The 20,165-nt window shown below is 39.6% G+C and overlaps 2 protein-coding genes across 2 annotated transcripts in view; both read left to right on the top strand.

Moving 5' to 3' along the window:
• The first annotated feature begins 1,661 nt into the window (after window positions 1-1,661).
• sall4 (spalt-like transcription factor 4) lies at window positions 1,662-9,448 on the top strand. The gene is made up of 4 exons (XM_056383991.1): window positions 1,662-1,976; window positions 4,488-6,953; window positions 7,039-7,343; window positions 7,466-9,448. The coding sequence occupies exons 1-4, from the start codon at window positions 1,910-1,912 to the stop codon at window positions 7,898-7,900; spliced, it is 3,273 nt and encodes a 1,090-aa protein (XP_056239966.1). The 5' UTR covers window positions 1,662-1,909; the 3' UTR covers window positions 7,901-9,448.
• A 2,655-nt stretch (window positions 9,449-12,103) lies between these two features.
• Window positions 12,104-20,165, top strand: part of LOC130174753 (probable phospholipid-transporting ATPase IIA) — a 32,052-nt gene continuing 23,990 nt past the window's right edge. Inside the window, exons 1-5 of the mRNA XM_056384945.1 lie at window positions 12,104-12,283; window positions 14,330-14,474; window positions 17,969-18,082; window positions 18,276-18,384; window positions 19,332-19,390. Of these exons, the coding sequence (XP_056240920.1) occupies window positions 12,216-12,283; window positions 14,330-14,474; window positions 17,969-18,082; window positions 18,276-18,384; window positions 19,332-19,390 (495 nt within the window). The 5' untranslated portion in view covers window positions 12,104-12,215. The remainder of the gene's footprint in view (window positions 12,284-14,329; window positions 14,475-17,968; window positions 18,083-18,275; window positions 18,385-19,331; window positions 19,391-20,165) is intronic.

Genomic DNA, 20,165 nt, shown 5'->3' with positions numbered 1-20,165 from the left:
AATGTTCATTTTCTTTTTTTCTCTGACCAACAAAAAGAACTTGAAGATATTCAGTTTGAAAATGGAATAAACCTCTGACCCCTCGGTGTGATATACCCTTGGTAAATCATGTCTGCATAATGTAATCTGTTACAAGTGAGGCATGTTAAATGTCCTGCATAACTACAAATATACTCCATATTTTATGCTTAGATTTTAAAACAGGTTAGAGTTGAGCCACAGTGACATAGATTGAGACTCTCATTGAACATGTCAGGATCTTTAACCTCACAGCTTTTAAAAGAATAAGCTACATATCAGTTTGTGTGTGATTTTTGCGTCATCAGAAGATTTAATCTTGGGTTATTGATTATCTGGTAATCCATTCAGATGTTCAATTGCTCCTGTCTAAATCACTCTTTTGATTATAGAGTTCACTATAAACATGCAGGAGGTGATCACTGTGTGCTGCTCTTATACAGGTAAATTCTCTTCAGCGATTAAACGTGTACTTCCTGGAAGGTTTTTGATACACAAACTTTGCCCACAAGGTGAATATAAATGAGAATCAGAAATAACATTTTCATTCCAGTACCTTCTTCATGCCAATGCAAACATTTTAGTTTCCCATTAGTGCTGCACCAGCACCAAAACAGTTAATGATTGGTGTGACATTTGTCATATTTTCTCACATAACAATATATTTTTGGACATTAGGTCTCAGCAGACTGTCTTATAGGAAAAACTGAACCACGGCAAACTGATCTCTTAGTACCATCTGGAAGAATTAATGCTAAATTCTAAGCCACAGTTGAAACTTATTGCAGGCTGCAAACTACCAGTGTACCAGCGTATTATTGTATGCATTAGCCTGAACATTCACAGTAGCTCACTGATTTCTATCTATTATACTAAAGGATTCATTTTTGAGCATAATAATTGGGCACAGCTGTAAATGTAAAAGTGGGAAACTGCAGCTTCCAGGCACAATAACCATGAACAAAAAAAAGAGATGTATGTTGTATCACAAACAGAGTGAATACAAGTGTGTGTGTAACATACATTACTGTACATTTCATACACAAAACTGCATTAACTTTTGACTGTATTTGGAAGAATTTAGATTTTCCAAACATTTATACCCCTGACACTAATAAACCGCGATCCCACGATATTTATCAGTATCACAACACCTCAACAAATAAATGCCTCAAGAAATATTATAGTGATACCATATATGTGTGTGGTATGATTAGATTACCATAAACTGACCTTCCTTTTGCACAGATGCACCACATATGTTTACAGGAACATGCTAAATACATGAAGGTGTTGCTGCAGGAGGATGAAGATATAAAATATAATTCATTTCCATGAGTCCCAGCAAAAACATACAAGATCAAAACATCCTTATATGTGAATAAATTTGATAGGGACCAAATAGGAAATAGCCCAAAATAAAGTAAAGTACTTCAGGTTATCATTTAAACTAAAGTTAAAGACGCCACAGGTGAGTAGTCTATCAACTTATCTATCAAACATGTTTCACTGGTCTTTTTCTGGCTTGTGTCTGTCGGTGACAATTTTTTTTTTTTCTTTTTTTCATGAACAAGGAAAAGAGCGATGCGTTGGGTGTTATTAACCCTGCCTCCATCCTGCAGTCCATCCACTAGCATGGCTCCTCCCGCCCCCTCCTGGCACTCCGCTCCGCTCATCAATAGGGAGCACATTTGAATAATGTGTGAGCACTTGGACTGGAGCCAATCAGCTGTCAGAGGACCGTGATAAATCGCAATGCATTATTGATAATAATAATTACGTTGACATGCGCATTTCTAGCCTACTTGAGGGGCTAATTTTCCAAGCAGAAGAATTTGTTGAAGAAGGAGAGGAAAATTGTTTGTAACTCTTTGCTCCTGATGGTTGCACCATGTCGAGGCGCAAGCAAGCCAAACCGCAGCACATCAACTCCGACGAGCCCGGTTCGCTTGAAAATGGTAAGTTTACACACACACACACACACACACGGTATGGGGGAGTCAGTTACCCAAAAAAGAAAAAAGAAAAAACTTAACGTGTGGCCCCGCCATGCCATGTTTGTAACTCTCGACATTTTATGTAAAAAGTTGGGGGGCTGACTTTTTACATTGTTCCTCTCTCACTTTGACCTGTTGCTGTCCCTCTGCATTGACCAGTTAAACTTTAGCTACAGGAGCTGGCAAGCGACATAGTCACTGAATTATTTTAAACACAATACAGGTGCCTCGCCGGGGTCGCTTTAAAATGCAACACTGTAAGCTTTAACTTTTACTAGAGACCGAGTCCGCATCCTTTATTTGTAACTTTTTAAACAATTTTGATGTCGAACAAATTTAGACCAATTTCATCCCGAATCGACCAGTCGTGGGGGTTTCGTGTAGTTATTTCATGATTAAGGTTGAAAGTCGGTGAAACCCTTTTGAACTTTTTACCATTCTTTGAAACTTGTTTTTCTACCTGTTGTCTTTTGGATACATTGGGGGCTTACTTAGGAAGTTGTGTGGCAAAGAATGGCTCCATAGGCTGACCAGGGTACCTTTCATGTGTATCTTTATTTGACTGTAATATTATTAACTGGCCTCGTTTATCACGAAACATCACTTGGTGTTAAATATTAGTACATACTACTTGATCTTTTGATTGAATTTCGATTTGGTATTTTTACAGTTGTAATTTTGATTTGTACTTGTGCTTATACTTTTGCTGTATCTAATGTATCAGCGTGTGCGTGTATATATATATATATATATATATAATATATATATATATATATATTGTGGTGGCATTTATTTGCGAGTGTGCGCCAAAGTTGCAGCTTTTTTAAACAAAAGGTGCCCAAAAAAACTGTATGAAATGTGACTCTGGAGTAAGCTGACCTAAAGGCAATAAATCCCCCAGTTTAATGCATGACTGTTTCCTTTCGTACATATGTGGAGAGGTGGGGGATGGAGCAGTGGCCTTTTTGTGGAGACTGGGTGGGGGTGCGTTTTGGTGTTGCCATATGCAAGTTCCAGCCCTGTAGTGGATAGACCTCACCTTATAATTAGGAAACTTTGGATAACCCGTTGTTTAGAGAGCCGCGGGACATTTTGGTGTATCTGCCTCTTAGAACATGATTATGTAATGAAAGATAACTTTTCGTGTATCACACAAGCGTCTGTGAATTTAATTTTTAGTCTGACCTCGTGTCATGTACCCCACTAAAGGTGATCGGATACAGGTCATGCGCCGTCAAGTGGTAAACTAGAGTGTTGCCGCCCTCTATTTACTTAATAATCGACGAGTTGGGATTTTATTTGAAGTACATTGTGATTTATTCCTCAGTTGCACCTTGTGTGTGCTGTGCCTGTCGAAGTTAATTTTATCAAGATAAGAGCAGCTGCATTTTAGGCTACAGTGCGCAAATGTGGGTGGCTGAGCCATGCTTAATGTTTCCTCATGGATCAAAATGTGATGCAGTTTGCAACTTTTTTTCGTGACAATGCTTCAATGCCTCCTGGTGAGCAATTAACAAGTCCAACAGTTTCCTTGGGCAAATGCAAACAGGTGGTCTCCCCCCTTCTCTGAGGAATTAGCATTTAACAATACACCCAGTTGTGAAATGGCCTCTTGGTTAGCAGACAAATTAAAATGCACACTTGGAGCACTTATCAGGCTTTCACAGGCTGTGAAAATACTTGAAGGTTAATCAACATTAGATTACCCCTTCCCTATTTTCTTTTTAAGACGAGGTTTGTATTGTAAACTTAGTCTTTTATTCATTTTTTTTGTGCAAACTGGGACATCAAATTCAGTGTAGAAGTTTTTAGATATCCAATACTTACTGGATTTTAGTTTGAGATATGTCACAAGTATTGCCCCACATGTGGTGCTGGAAATGGATCTGATTTTTAGCAAGTGCTGGAGTGGCTTATTTCAGAAATGCAGTAATTTAATGCCCAGTGGCTCTTTGTCTTTCTGGACATTGTTGAGGGTAATGTCAAAAGTAGATGATTGCCCTCTGCTGGCCCTGTGGACAATAGGCAATTTCAAAGTCTGTTGCAGCCCAGTGCAGTGACCCAGAGGGAGTGGACACATTAAGAGGGATATATTACAAGAGAGACTGTGTGATCCAAAAAAACTCAAGTCTCAAAAGTTTCCACAGAATCAAATCAACATCTTTTCACATTAGCAATAAATGTTTAACATAAAACTCAAAGTTTAACTATATTGCAAGACTGGTATATTGGATTTCAAGATATTGTAATGTGGTCTTATTTTTATCCATTACCACAATTTTACTTATCTTGACACATTAGCAGTAATGCTGTTTTCCAAACTTGCAAGTCTGTATATTACTAAGTTTACTTTTGAATTGCTAAATTTGAATTATTAATCTATATTTAATTAATCATTCATTTTAATTGCCCAAATATCACCCTAACTGTAGAAGAGCATTGATTTTAAATCCTGTTATCTTGTTGTTTCAGGGATTCTTCGAGATGATCAGGCTGAGGAGACTGGAAACAAAATGAAGAGGTTCAGAATGGATGAGACCAGGGTCTGCAACAAGTGTTGTGCTGAATTCTTTGATGAAGCAGAATTTCTTGAGCATGAGAAAAATTGCACTAAAAGTCAGCAAGTGGTCATCATGAAAGACGGAGATGGCAATGAAATGCCTGAGGAATATTCACAAGGTTCTCCTGAAGGCCCTACCAGTGACCATGATGATAGCCAGTCCAGTAGTCATTCCCTATCAAATGTCAACACAGACCACCTGGAAAGAACAGAAGAAGACTCGAGCATGAATGCAGAGGATTCAGGACAACAAGATCACGCAGAGATGTCTGCAAGCCCTGAGATGACTTTCCACAACTCACCCAAAATGCACAATTCAAATGTCACTCTTGAAACCATGGCAGATACTAAAGTTGCTGTCTCCCAACATTCTTCAAGTAATACATCTCTGACCTCGTCAGAGGATGCCCTGCAGGCCATCCCGATGATCTTGGAACAGTTAGTGTGCCTCCAGCAACAGCAGCTACAGCAAATACAGCTCACAGAACAGATTCGAATCCAAGTAGCTATGATGACTCCACAGAGTCTCCAGTCATCAGTAGGGGCAGCAATGGACCCTCTGAAAGCCCTTGGTGCACATCTGTCTCAACAGCTCTCTGCTGCAGCAGCTCTGATAGGAAAAAGGACCGGCAGCCAGAGTCTTTCTATGGAGACAATGAAGCAAGGTAAACTACCTCTGCCCACTGGCATCCCTGCCTCTCTACCTGGAGGACTGGGTTCAGTAAACTCTAAAACAGACATTTTGAAGGGCATTCCAGATCTGGCCAGTCGTTTACCAGCACTACTGCCCCAATCTCCAGGTGTCTTGGGATTCCCGAGCACCTTCAATGGGATCCAAGCAGGGATTGAGTCCTCCAAAAAGGTGAAGACGAAAATGCTGAACCTTCCACCAGAATCAAAGAATGGTGACTCACTATACAAGCACAAGTGTAAGTACTGCGGAAAGACCTTCGGCAATGACAGTGCGCTCCAGATTCACTTGCGTTCTCACACCGGGGAGAGGCCCTTCAAGTGTAACATTTGCGGAAACCGATTCACAACCAAAGGAAACCTCAAAGTGCATTTCCAGCGGCATAAAGACAAGTATCCGAACATTGGCATGAACCCTCATCCTGTGCCAGAGCACCTTGACAACATTCCCACCAGCAGTGGCATTCCGTTTGGCATGTCTGTGCCCATGGACGAGTCAAACATGACTGAAATCAAGCCTATGCTGGGCCATCCTACTGCTGGGTTCCACCCATCATCCATACCAGGCTTCAAGGCGACATTTGACAGCTTTGGAGGGGACTCCTTTTCCCAGAGACCCTCCCCAACAACAAGCGATGGCTCTCCGTCTGTTTCCTCTAATATGTTTGGTCAAGAGACAGGACTGGATCCAAATCAGAAGGACGCTAAAGAACTGCTTGGACCACTGCATCATATGAATGGGAATGCCCTCCCAGCAGAACAAAGCTCTGGAACGGCAAAACTTCAGCAAATGGTGGATGGCCTGGAAAAAAGGACCAATGACCCCAATGAGTGTGTAATCTGTCATAGGGTGCTCAGTTGCCAGAGCTCGCTCAAGATGCATTACCGTACACACACCGGCGAGAGGCCCTACAAATGCAAAATCTGTGGCCGTGCATTCTCCACTAAGGGTAACCTCAAGGCTCATTATGGAGTGCACAGGGCTAACACCCCTCTTAAGATGCAGCACTCATGCCCTATTTGCCAGAAGAAGTTCACTAACGCTGTGGTTCTGCAGCAGCACATTCGCATGCACATGGGCGGGCAGATCCCCAACACCCCAATGCCGGAAAACCAGTTTGAAGCAGCAGAAGCAATGGAGCCATCTCTACCAGAGGAGAAGCCCATGGATACTAATGGTTTTGAAACAAGCATGGAGGATCATGAACCAGAGCTTAACTCACAGAAGCCAAACGAGACCTTAGATTCCCTCCCTCCTGCCTCTGAGGGACAACCAAAGAAGCATTCTGCCCCCGTTGCCTTTTCCAGCCTGGATGTTTTGAAGAACCTCACCTCTGCTCTTGCACTGAAACGACAGAGTAGCACTGCTTCGGAGAGCGAGGGAACAGCCAAAGAATCCCCATCAGCTCCTAGAGATCAGGAATATCACAATGGCCGTAGTCCCGCCATTTCTGACTCAGCCATGTCTTTTCATTCATCCTCCCCTGTAAATAACAACCTGAGTAGCAGCAAGTCTCCTGAGTCTGCTGTTGATGAATTTGCCAGTAGTGGGTCAAAACCAGAGTCTGAGGGTGGCACTCAAGATGGCACTGAGTCAAGTGGAGCCCTTGACCTTACAGCTTCAAGCAGCTTCACCCCCAAAGCCATTAAAGAAGAACCTGGCATGCCATTCACAAATGGAGACTATGGTGAGTTTTATTAGTTTTAGAAATGTACTTTAAACAGCGTCATGTTGAATGCATGGATCTAATTCTCCACTCTTTGTATCAACAGTTCCTAGTAACATGTCTTTCATGAGGATACCATCATGTCTGGCCAGTTTGGAGATGAAGATTCCTCCAGAGAATCCTTTGGGCCCCCATGGTTTGTTCGGCTCCCACATGCCTCAGGGAACAACCGTGCCCTCTTCCATCTCCACCGCACCTCGACGATCAACCAAACAGCACATGTGTAATGTCTGTGGGAAGAACTTCTCATCTGCTAGTGCTTTGCAGATCCACGAGCGCACTCACACGGGGGAGAAGCCTTTTGCCTGCAACATCTGTGGCAGGGCTTTCACCACCAAGGGAAATTTAAAGGTAAGAAACCACTGTGCCTCGAAGTGTTGTATAGGCTGTTTCAGTTTATAAAGTCTGTACTTTGGAATAATGGAGCTAGTGTTTTGATGGGATTGTAATTGACTGGGCGTCTTGTTTTTCAGGTGCACATCGGCACTCACATGTGGAACAACTCGTCACGGCGTGGTCAGCGTCTCTCTCTGGATAATCCCATGGCACTGATGGCAATGAGCGCAGAGGCTAAGATGTTGCCAGAAATCATGCAGGGGCCCAAAGAATTGGGTGCTCCACCAATGAACTTTGACCCATCTCTGTGGAACCAGTACGCTGCTGCCTTCAGTGGTGGCCTGACAATGAAGACCAATGAAATTTCTGTCATCCAGGGTGGTGGCATCCCACTCCCTGGTAGCCCTGCCGGTGGGCCTCTTATTGGATCTACCGGAGGCCTCATGAAGATGGATGGATCCCACTCTGGCTTGCCTGCCACGGTGGCTGAAATTGAGAATAAAAGCTCTGACAGTGTGCCAAAATCACAGTTCCCACATTTCATGGAGGAGGGTAAAATTGCAGTTAACTAGGCTTTTTGGACATCTGCCAGTTTATCACCTGAACTGAGTTTTTGAATGTGTCCTTTTTTGAATGAGGTACAATCAATTTCCAGAGAAAACCTTGTAGAATTCTGCTTAGATTGGTTGAATTTTTCCAGTAACTTCATTGCGACTGTCTCTCCTCCTGATCAAGTGTTATTTTTAGTTGAACTTGATATAACTACTGTAGTTGTATTTTATTTTATATAAATATATATGCGGGTATTTTTTTCCTGTGACTTTTTTTTGTTTTGCTGTCTATCCAGAAGTTTGAATGTATAACTTACTTGAAATTGCTTTAATTCAGACTGTCTCCTTGATACTGAAGGATTTTGACTTTAATAGGAAACGTTTTAGGGCATGACACGATGTCTCAGTGTTCAGAAAAAATGGCGTAGTTAACCATATGTGTCTATAATGACTACTTTCCCTCCTATTGTGTGCCATAGTTTTTATGACATTGTTCATTTTTTGTTGTGGTAAATGCCATTATCATGTCTCATTTTGAGGGGGCTTTTGATCAGACTGGCAGATTATTCCTGTGTCTTGTCTCTTAAAGCAAGTCACAACAGTTGAGTCATCAGTTTTGGAAAATGCAGATTATAAAATAGGTGTTGCATCTTTGTTGCATTGGCGCTAAGATACAATAGTTAATGATTCAAACCTTTTGCCAAGTGCCTAATCTGAACTTTAGTGTTGCTGTTGTCTTTCACTGCACCATTTGGTCGTCATGGAGGCTCTGTTAGACTGGTTAAATTAGTGTGTTGTACAGTGTAGCATGGCATGTATTTCATATTTTCAGTTTACAAATGTCAAATTCTCAACCTACATATTCCACTTGTAAATCTGCAGAGTCAAATTTAGTTGGCTGAGCTCTGAATGCTATTATATCAGTAATGTTCTCATGCCTGCACTTTATTTCAGTTTTAGGTAGCTCTACTTTTTATAGTTGCATTTCAGTTTCACTGCTTTTATTGTGATGGCTAAATGGGGAAAGGGCAAATCAACAATTTTGTCAACTTTTCCTTCCTGTCAGATTTTGTTTAAAATATCCATTTAGAGTAACTGTCAGACTTACCAGCTTGTAGCATCATTAATTTATTTATAATACACAAAATGCTTGAGTTTAGGGGGTAAGTTCTACCTCGTTGTTTAGATTTTTAGTTGTTCTCTGTGCCCCCTACTCTCAATGCAATGCTCTGTATATTTTCCGATACATTCGTGAGCATGCGATAAGATTTTTCACTCTCAACCTGCTGAGTTGAACAGTACTGAATGTATCACTGGACACTTTACACAACTCAGAACGGTCAGAGTACTTTGTAGGCCCCTGCTGTACATTCCTTATCGATATGCATTTGCCAAGTTGTGCCTTTCTTTAGCAAACCATGTCAAAACTGCTTTCAAGTTGTCTCTACAATTCAAGTAATGTTGAGCCAATTTGGCCTGTTTACAATGTAAATGTTTTTTTTGTTTTTTTTTTCAAATGTTTCCTTCTCCTAAATGTTTTCTGATTTTGAAAAATAAAATCAGGGTGACTTTTTCAATATTTCTCTTGTCATTACTCCAGTGACTACTCAAATGTGTCATACCCTTATGCTAATTTCTCTGCGAGCACAGACTGCTTTCAATGTACACAAAATCCCTAATTACAGTTTACACCTAGAGATGACTCAAGACAAGCATTCATTTTCTTTCTACTCTCATGACCCACCAATAGCCATTAATCCCCTTCCCATTTTGCATTCTCAACGAGAAAATATTTGCATCCACAACTGAAGCTTGCTCTCCAGCCATGCGTGTCAACAGTCCATTTTAAATAAATTATACAGTGGCCTTTTCCTTTCCACGTTTGACATGATATAATACTCATTTGTCACACATCATTGTCATTGCAAGGCAGTAAAACTGGCAGTGGGCATACAGTCAGTGAGCAGAAATACAGAAACACCTGCACTGTAGTGCACCAGCTCAGCAGTCAATCCCACCAATTAGTTTTTCATGAGATAACATGAGTTTTTTGTGTGTTGACTCGATTCAATGGTACATTTAAATGCAATATTTTGTGGTGGTGGTGGTGTTGTATCAGACTATTTAATTTGATTCAGTCATGGACAACATAACACACAGATGTTCCAAAAAATAAAAGATCGAAACATACAAAGACAAGTAATATGAATAAAGCAAACCTCAAGGTTTTATGCATAAAGCATGACAAAGGATAGAAAAAAGAAAAAGTGGATACTCATTTTCATAGTCGTGACCACTCAAATCGTGATAACAACACAGGCTGCTATATTACAGACTTAGGTCAAAGCTGTGGCATGCAAATTTAATTATTGTGGGCATTTCCCATTATGCAAATAGTGCATTTTTGCTACATTGGTGTATATTCACCCATCTCTCCTCTTTCCATTTCCTTTACTGGAAAATCTCACACCTGTTTTTAGAAGCTTATGTAATCTGTTAAGTTTTTCCAAATATTACCCAACAAGAAGAGGTCAGGTCCAAAACAACCATAATACTATACGACTATACCTAGTATTATACTGAACCTATGCTGGTCCTCTGTTATGTTCAAACACTTGTAAGTAGCCTTTTGCCCAGACCACTTGACTGCATTGTATGAAAGGTGTTTCTAGTAGTTTGTCCATTTCACTTAACATTTACAGAGCACTAAAAATTTAAAAATTAAATTGCAATGCATACAGTAAAATACAATACCATAAACTACAGCCGTAAAAGGACATAACATCTCTATCAAAACACAACTGCTGTATCAGATGCTACATCTTGGTCACTCAGAAGCAGAGGTGCAACATGTACTCAGATCCTTTACTGAAATAAAAGTAGAAATACCGTTAGGTATAAATACTCTGCTACAGTCCACCATTCATAATCTTACTTGAGTAATACACACAGTATACAAGGTATACATACAGTACAGTACAGACTACTAGCAAAATCCTCTTAACTGTCTTCTGTGAGTGAGGATCAAATGATGTGTCATACAGTGAAGTTCTGTGTGTTTAATATACATGAATTTGATATATTTGTTTTTTTTAATTACCCATAGAGAGATAGCCAAGTTTTCTATATAATAATGATATCAGTTTGTATCTATGGAATAGCATCTAGCATTTCCTTTTTTACATAACTTTTCATGTCTTGTAACTTATTTAGGTTGTTAGGCCTGACGATATATTGTATATTATGTGTTTGTGCTGATATAAGTCTGTTTTTAAATGTGATTTTTGGTGTTGCCTGTTCTGTGTTTATTGTTTTATTTGTTTAGCTCTTTTTGAGAGTGTTTAATATATCACATTAGTGGATTATTATCATTTATGTGTTAAAATTTAACCAGAACTTTAATGTATTTGGTTTTGATGGAACTGGTTTTCTACCTTTGCTCATTCATACCTTCTGATTCCTTCTGATTCATACCATTCATGTGTGGCATGTAATGGTTGATTGATTGACTGATATATATATATATATATATATATATATATGTGTATGTGTGTGTGTCTGTGTGTGTGTGTATATATATAGACTGTATATACTAAATATATAGTTTAGTATATATATAATCTCTGCCAGTATATGGACTATGGTGACCTCAAATTCCAACCTATTTTAAGCACAAGGACAGGTCCAATCCACCACAATAGCTCAAAACATTTAATCTATACATCATATTCTTGAAAATCAAATAAATAAATGTAGTGGCATAAAAGTAAAAGAATCATACTCCCTTTGAATGTGGAAGTATAAAGCAGCATAAATTAGAAAGTCAAGCGAAGTACAAATACCTCAAATTGTACTTAAGTGTAGTACTTTAGCAAAACCGCATTGTATAGGATGGCATGTATTTTTTTGAAAAGCACATGCTTCCTGTTGCTCCTGGTGGCATTTGTCATAGAATTATTATTATTATTATTATTATTATTATTATCCCTATTTAAACTACAACTACCATAATCTGGTGTTAATTTCATGTAGAGACACTAGAGAGACAAACTGATGAGAAATATAACTTCCTGCTGATAATTGTCCCCCCAAGCAATATGATAATTAGGAGTGATTCAGTCAAAAATATCACACCATTGTATATATGGGTCAGAGTGTAGTGGGATGTAGGTGAGGTTTGTTTTGTCGTGGTGCTGCAGGCTCTTTATCCCAGCAGCGCTAACCTGCTGACTGTTGAACCGTCCTGTTTGAGTGACAGCTGGGAAGCCTCCGCCCAGAACCGCTACAGCCCGTCCGGCTGCCCACAGCTTCTACCGGCTACCAGGGGGCTGCAGGAATGACCGACAATATCCCTCTACAACCCGTGAGACGGCCGAAAAGACACGACAGTAAACACAGAAATGGGTAAGGGCGTTGTACAGTACAGGGAATATGAAAACACGAAGCCATTTGTTAGCGTGTTTCGCTAATGTCAGTGTAGCCGTTAAATTGTTTACAGGAGCGCGTCGACGTTGTCTCAAAAAACTAGCAAAGCGGTGGCGGATTTTAACGGGAGAAAATAGCAGTTAGCGGGGTTAGCTAACTAACAACAGCTAGCAGATATATACATGCTAATAAAAATGATATGGCCATTCATTGTAGGTTTAAAACAGCTAGCTTGAGCTGCAGGAGACATCCTTGTTCCGGGGTGCAGTTGGAACAAGTGCATTTCACGCCCATGTCAATATTTGCTCGGTGGACCGGAGTCTCAGTCTCCAGGAACCAGGAAGAAATGTAGGCCCTGACTCTAAAGAAGTCCTGCATCCTAAATGCATATACAGGCTAAATTATACTTTGCAGTGTTATTTTGACAAGCACAATAAAAGGGGGGGGGGGGGGCTCATAAACGATGATGGAGATGCGCGGACAGGATAGAGACAGTGCTGAAATGAAGCCAATAGACTGATCAGGCTTTCATGGTGATGTCACCTCCTGTAATAAACACAGTAGGCAAACAGCTGAAAATTAGCTGTTACAATGCAAAAATATGGGCCTGTGGCTACACACAGCTGCTCAATGCATGTTTTTTGTAGTTAGCTGGATTAGCAGTGTGTGAATGAATAGTCCCAAATTTAATTTAATACAAGGTAGTGGTAGACAGAAAAGTCTTTATGGGAGTTTGTTCAAGATACGTGGTGCATAAAAAGGTACATGCTGCTTCTTCATGTTTAGTTTTGACACTGGGAGCAGTGAGCGGACCTGCCCCAGATGATCTCAGAGTTCAGGGCGGGTCATATTTTAATGGCCATTTTTCACAATTTTTTGATATTTGATGGAAATAATACAAGGGTTAGTGCGGTGATCCTTCACTATGTTGGGCTTATATTCAAGACACAATTATTTGATTAACCGAGAAACCATTTGTCAGAATAACCAGAAACAGTGGCAGACATTTTTACTTGTCATAGTAGGTCAAGCATGGATGTTAATATCATTAATGATTGCTCCGTGCTGTTCAGCTCAGCTTCCTGTCACTGGTTGCAGCCCAAGTGTACAGTAGGATGCACTATAGGTTAGCTGTGTCTTTGAGAGACTCTTAGGGTCTAAAGAGAGCAACATGAGGATTAGCTTACTCATGATAGCAGTGGCCAGGAGTGGTTTTACAATGACTGAGCTCATTCCTGTCTTTGTTATAAGAATATCTCCTCATATATAGGCTGGGTTTAACCATATGTTTGGTTTCTTCCTGAATATGAGCTATCCGGGAACCCCAGGTCTAGCATATAAAAGGGAATAGGAAACGTGTGTCTTCTGTCCCATGAATGCACTGCAGGGTTATCACAAAGTAAACTCTAAAAATTAACTGCTGCAGAAATAGTTGTCAGACCTGGCAGACAGACTTTGAACAGTGAATATTGTTATGGCATTAGAAATCTGAGTCATCTCTCATACGAATATTGCGTCTATACCTCCCTTTTCCTGAATTAAATCACTTTGTCTGTAGCCGATCGGGACTGTATATTTGTCACGCCTGCATTTTGTTCACGTCAGTGTTTTATAACCTACAAAGTGAGTTGTTAACAGCGAAGTCACTGGGCTCTTGTTTGATTGATATGGAAGGTTTTGTTTTGGTGGAGTGAAGGGAGTGGCCACCCTTTTCCAGACAGAGTTAAAAATTTATTTTGTGAGGCATAATCTCTCTTGACTCGATGATCATGGACCTTTAGCTCAGCCTTGTCTGATGTGTGAGTTTTGTAGCTACAATAAGCAACACATTAACAAAGAGACGTGAGACGAAATTCATTAAAAATGGAAAAGCTGTCCCAACCGCTTCACACAACACAACACAGGGTTATAAATCAAACTACAGAATGTATTTTATATTGAAATAGCCTAAATTAATCCACGTAATTTTTTTTAATTTACAGATTACAATGAATTTCTTTAACCTTCCCTGCCTTTTCCTCTCAGGTGCTGCCCGTGGTCGACATGCTGTGGCATGGGCGACTTCCGTCCCCGCACCGTGTGGCTTGGCCACCCAGAAAAGAGGGAGCAGAGGTACCCCAGGAATGTCATTAACAACCAGAAGTACAACTTCTTCACCTTCCTGCCCGCGGTTAGTGTCAGCCAAAGGTCATTCCTTTGCTTTCCCTCCTTCTTAATCCCCAAAAACCACCACCCACCTTTTTGAGCCTGTCCCTGGGTGACTGTCATCTTGTAGGGCGCATGTTCAGAGATATAACTCCTCATTGTTACTTATAATGCGGTTGGTCAGGGCACTCGTTTTTTAATCATTATTGATCAGAGGATCAGATTACGGCTTCAACTAATCATTATTTCAATTGTTGACTTATCTGACTTTTGTTTTCTTAATCAATCAAATAATCTTTTAGTCATTAAATGGTCAGAAAAATGCTCATTAGAGCTTCCTTGAGCTCAAAAAGGTGTCTATAAACCATTTTGTCCAGACAGCCGTTCAGAACTCAAAGATGTTTTGTTTAAAATAAAAGAAAGAAAGAAAGAAAGAAAGAAAGAAAGAAAGAAAGAAAGAAAATACTCACATAAAAGAAACTGGTACCAGCAGGTGCTCTGCATTTCTGTTTGAAAAGTGACCCAAGAAATGACTCAATTATCAAAATCGTTGTTCTACTTTCTGTCAATCGATTGATCGACTAATTGTTTCACTAGTTCAGATCTGTACCTAAAATGTGAGTATTACGTATGTGTCTTACATCTCTTCAGTTTCATTTAAAGAATTTTAGAGAATACCATAGTATTGTTAGTTTATAGTCTGACTACATATTTGCATACCCCCGGATGCCTAGACACACAGACACTGGTGAAATTTTTCCTGATATGACTAATGCCAGAGGGCATTTTCTGACAGATACAGTTTACACTGTCAAAGGAATGTACAGGCCTAACGAGGCTTGGTTTGTACTTTCTTTAGTCCAAATGGCACCATCATAAGAAGATTAGTCGTCTTTTTTTAAATAATGAAATGTCTCATGTTCAAATAAAGATCTTTATATAGTGTTAAGAGAAACATGATAGATAGTTTCACCCACATTTGGACAAACAGTTACACAATCTCAAAGCACCAGATCTTCATTTTCACATTCAGTTCCTTAGATGAGTACAGAAGTGACAGATGTGACATTGGTTGGAGATTTCTTACGTGGACGGCAGTTTCTAAGCTGTGTGTTTTTGACTTTGTTCATTCTCCTGGACGGATTTACATATGCATTTGTTTTCCAGACATTCAGTTGTCTTAAGATCTTTATTTTTGTATATGAAGGCGGACATTGAAAGTAGCTCAGATTTGTTTGGAAAGCAAAAGACAAGAGCAAAGCCTTTTTGCATTGCAAATTATGTTGCTTATTATTTAATTTGGTTCTTGTCAAGAAGGTCTTCTGACTAGGACATATTGTATGTTCCTGTGCATGGTTTTTCTCCTGTGCTGCTTCACTCTTGGCAGCAGTTTTGGAAATTACATACAGTAACTATGTGAAGACACAAGCTTTCCCTTGGTTGTAATCTTGCACACTGGTGGTAATGAAATTGAGCAAAGTTGTAGAATGTGTGTTAAATTTAATTTAACTGTGTGTGTTTGCATATTGCTCCATAGTGAAAAGACTTATCGGCTAAACCTGGTTGAAATTTAGTTTTTTAATTTAAATATTTATAGTGCGAGTGAGTGATATGTTGATATATACCAGAGAATTCTCTGAATTTGTGGTATTACATATGGTAGTAGTTATCCCTTTTCATATGTCCGGGTGTATAAGGCCAGTGTAGACAATTAGGTAAATGACTGTTTTGGGCAATAGTATGATTTGCATCCATCACAGAAGAAGTTTTTTTTAATATGTCCAGTTTTTAATTCAGTGGATTTTATTCACTTACTGATTCATTTCATTCATATACTGTTTACTGATTTAATGTATTATGACTACGACTGCCACTAAAGATTATTTTGCTGATTATTTTTTCAGTTTATTGTTTAACCGTTTGGTTCATAAAATTCTAGAAAACGGCAAAAACCAGTGAATTTTTGACTTTTATGCTTAATAATTAATGGATTATTGAACTAGTAAAGCTGAAATGTAATGTTCTGCCATCAGACTAATTGCTTCAGCTCTAATTATGATATATAGCTCTATTAGGATATAAAATTATATATCCTGTGATAGAGGATGTTATCCATATTGAAAACACCATTCAAACATTCACAGTGTAGCTGGAAACAGTATTCGAACACCTTGGCTAATGGCTTTAACACAAGCTAACTGGAGTCAGGAGTTATCAATATCAAAAACATCTCAGAAGACTTAGGATCAAGAATTGTTGACTTGCATAAAGCTAAAAGGGTCATAAAGTTATCTGAAAGAGGTTTGATATCCATCAGTCCACAGTCAGACAAGCTATATCTATAAATGGAGATGGTTTAGTTCTGTGGCTACTCTCCCTAGAAGTGGGCGTCCAGCTAAGATGACTCCAAAAGCACAAAGCAGAATGATTTGAGGTAACAAAGAACTTCAGAGTAACAGCTTAACGCTATAAAGGAATTATTGGAGCTGGTTAAAATCTCTGTCATCATCTCATCTCTGAGTCTACCATACACAGATAATGGAGCATGGTGTCCTACCATGGACACCACGGAAGAAGCAGCTCCTCTGCTAAAAAAAAAAATGCTACTGGGAAAATGTTTTGTGGACTGATGAAACTATGGTTGGACTATTTGGGAAGAACATGTAGCGATATGTACGGTGTAAAGAGAGCACAGCATACAAACATGAAACCATCATCCCAAAGGTGAAGCACAGTAGAGGGAGCATCATAATTTGGGGCTTTGCTGCCTCTGAGCCTGGACAGCTGGACATCATCGAGGGAATTCATTTTATCAAGGTGTCTCACAGGATAATGTCAGGGGGGCTCCACCTGCTGAAGCTCAGTAGAAGCTGGGTACAGCAGCTCTATTAGGAAGAATAGTTTCAAAATTCCTCCTAAACATTGTGCAAGTCTCATCAGCAGTTACCAGAAGCTCTTGTTTGAGGCTCAAACACTTATTAAATCCAAGAGTTTGCTTTCTTTTTCCACTAACACTGTGAATGTTTAATAGGTGTGTTCAGTAAAGACATGGGAGATTTAAATTTTAATTTAAGTTTGATATCATCTTAAGAACATTCAGATTGTCTGGACTTGTGACTTAGATGAAAATCCGATGACATTTTATGACCAGTTGCATGACCAATGCAGAAAACAGGTCATTCCAGAGGGTTCGCATACTGTTTGTTTCCGCTGTATGTTTGCTGGGCCACTTGGTCACGTACGAAATGTTGAGATCGTGTTGAAACAAATGTTTTATTTATGCCTGAAGTCATTTCTATAGAAGATTACACGACTCTGCACCCACAGGTCACGAAAACAGTGTTGTAAGAAGTCACATGGAGACCAATGATGTCAAATACATATTCTATTAAATAATCAGTAATCAGTCCTCGCTTTAATAAATAATGTGTAACAGTAAATGTCAGATAGAGTCATATGCATAATAACTAGCCACACAGCAGATATTTCACTCTAAACTTGTTTGTTTTCTGTTCACAGGTGCTGTTCAATCAGTTCAAGTACTTCTTCAACTTGTACTTTTTGCTTCTGGCCTGCTCTCAATTTGTCAAGGAGCTACGCTTAGGTGCCCTCTACACCTACTGGGTGCCTTTGGTATGTGACACCCCCCACCCCACCTCCCACCCCCCCCACAACTGTTAATTATCATGGTTTATCAATTGCAATTTCCATACTAATATTATGCTCAGTGCAAATTGAAATTGAGGTATTTCACACAAAACAGTTTTTTCAGTGTTTTGTATGTTGGAGAAAAAGAGTTTTTAATGGATGACTTGTCACTCTCCAGGGTCTTGTTTTGATTATCACCATCATGAGAGAGGCAGTGGAAGAAATAAGATGCTACCTTCGAGACAAAGAAGTGAACTCTCAGATATACAGCAAGCTTTCAACTCGAGGTGAGGCTTGTAAATATGGACAGCACTGGTTATGTTTTGCCTGTGTTGATATCTGAACCACGTTGCTTATTTCTCAGCATCAGCGTCTATTAACTGTAGGAGGTTGGTCCTATTAAAACTTATTGGGGCTAGGGGAAATGGTAGGTAATTCAAAGCAGAGATGTAAAAGTGTACATAAGAGGCCTTGGTATAAAGTGCTACCAGCAATAAAAAGCAGGAGACCTCTTGTGGTTTCCATCACTTTGTCCCTTTGATGTGGCAGCTTGTTTTACCCATAAACACAAGGGCTGGTTGCCTCCATGATAGCGGCCCCTGTGCATATCTTAAGGTTTACAGAAACTGTATGGTGAAGAAGTCAAAGCCTCTCATCTCTTCATCTTTTTTAGATTCATTTATTTATGAAAGCTGAACGCTGCGATGTTCTATGTGTTTTTATTTGTCAATCTTTCTTTTGTAAAGAAATGTGTCAAACTTTATTGCACTAGTAGAGCAGAGCCCCATGAACCCTAATGCATAGCAATATTAATGTGCTTTAATGTCTTACATATGCAAAGCCCAGAGGTCACGGCAAAGGTCAGGGGTCAGTGATCTCTTCCAAACAATTTTGCCCGTTCATTCCAACTGGAATGAGAGAAAAGGCTCAACTCCCCCAGCATTCTTTCAGATCTGCACAGAAAATGACTTTCCTAAATTCACTGGGGTGATTGTTGAGGCATGCGCAACAAAAGTTCACCAAGAGAAGATGTTCATAGTTATATTTGATTTAAGAAAACAAAACATGTTTTGAAATGTATTTATAGGAGAATGTGTGTAGATCTGAGAATCAGCTCCAATGTTGTAAACGTCTATGTTTAAATGGATGGTCCGCATGATTTTAACCATATTTAATCCACATGTACAAACTTACTTAACACTTCATTAACTTTAAACTTTGTTGTGTTTTTCAGGCACAGTGAAGGTTAAAAGCAGTGGCATTCAAGTGGGAGATCTGATAATCGTGGAGAAGGTTTGTTGAAGATTGATCCACATCTGTGAATAGTTTTGCGTTTTTAAGACTGTCAAGTTACCATTTATATGAGAGCGAGTAATGAGGGGGCTGTTAATCTTCTGTGCTCCGGTGGTGACTGAGGTGAAAGGAGTTAGTAAAGATTTTGTAATCTTGTGATCAATGCTGAGCTTCAACCTGTCAAACTCAATGCACACACAGCAGACATGAGCCTAAAATGCCTTTAATTAGATCTTAGACACAAATTCAATTAAGTACTATTTATTGATATAATTTTTTTTTTTCATTTTGAAGTCACATTTATAGTTTGTTGTTGTTTAAGTTAGTTTGAGTTTGCAGGGGAATCTGTTGTGTTGCTCTGAGTGGACTCTCTGAGGTCTTTGTACATGAAACATGAGAAGCGAGTCCTGTCTTCAGTTTCCAACTCAGGGCTTCTCTCTGAATCACTCATTTCAACGCAGCTGAAGGAAAGGTCACACATGTTGTTCTACACATTTCACTAATATGACTGAGTGACTCAGAGTTATGTGGGTGACAATTCAGAGAGACACTTAAGCAGAAGTGAAACCAGTAGCTGACAAAAGAAAAGCTTTGGAATTTTCTTTTTAATTAACCTGCATCTAAAAAGCCATAATACATCTTTATTACTATCGACCACTTAGCAATAATCCATGCACAGCTCTGGGACTTTGTCTAGTGCAGTGAAGGGACCAGGTCAGGCAGAGTGTAAAACCTGGTCAGGGTCCCGTTCAGGCCACGACAGGATGATTTGTGC

Source organism: Seriola aureovittata, chromosome 9 (genome assembly GCF_021018895.1).
Source record: "Seriola aureovittata isolate HTS-2021-v1 ecotype China chromosome 9, ASM2101889v1, whole genome shotgun sequence".
Taxonomy (NCBI): domain Eukaryota; kingdom Metazoa; phylum Chordata; class Actinopteri; order Carangiformes; family Carangidae; genus Seriola; species Seriola aureovittata.
This window is presented reverse-complemented; position numbering and strand designations above follow the sequence as displayed.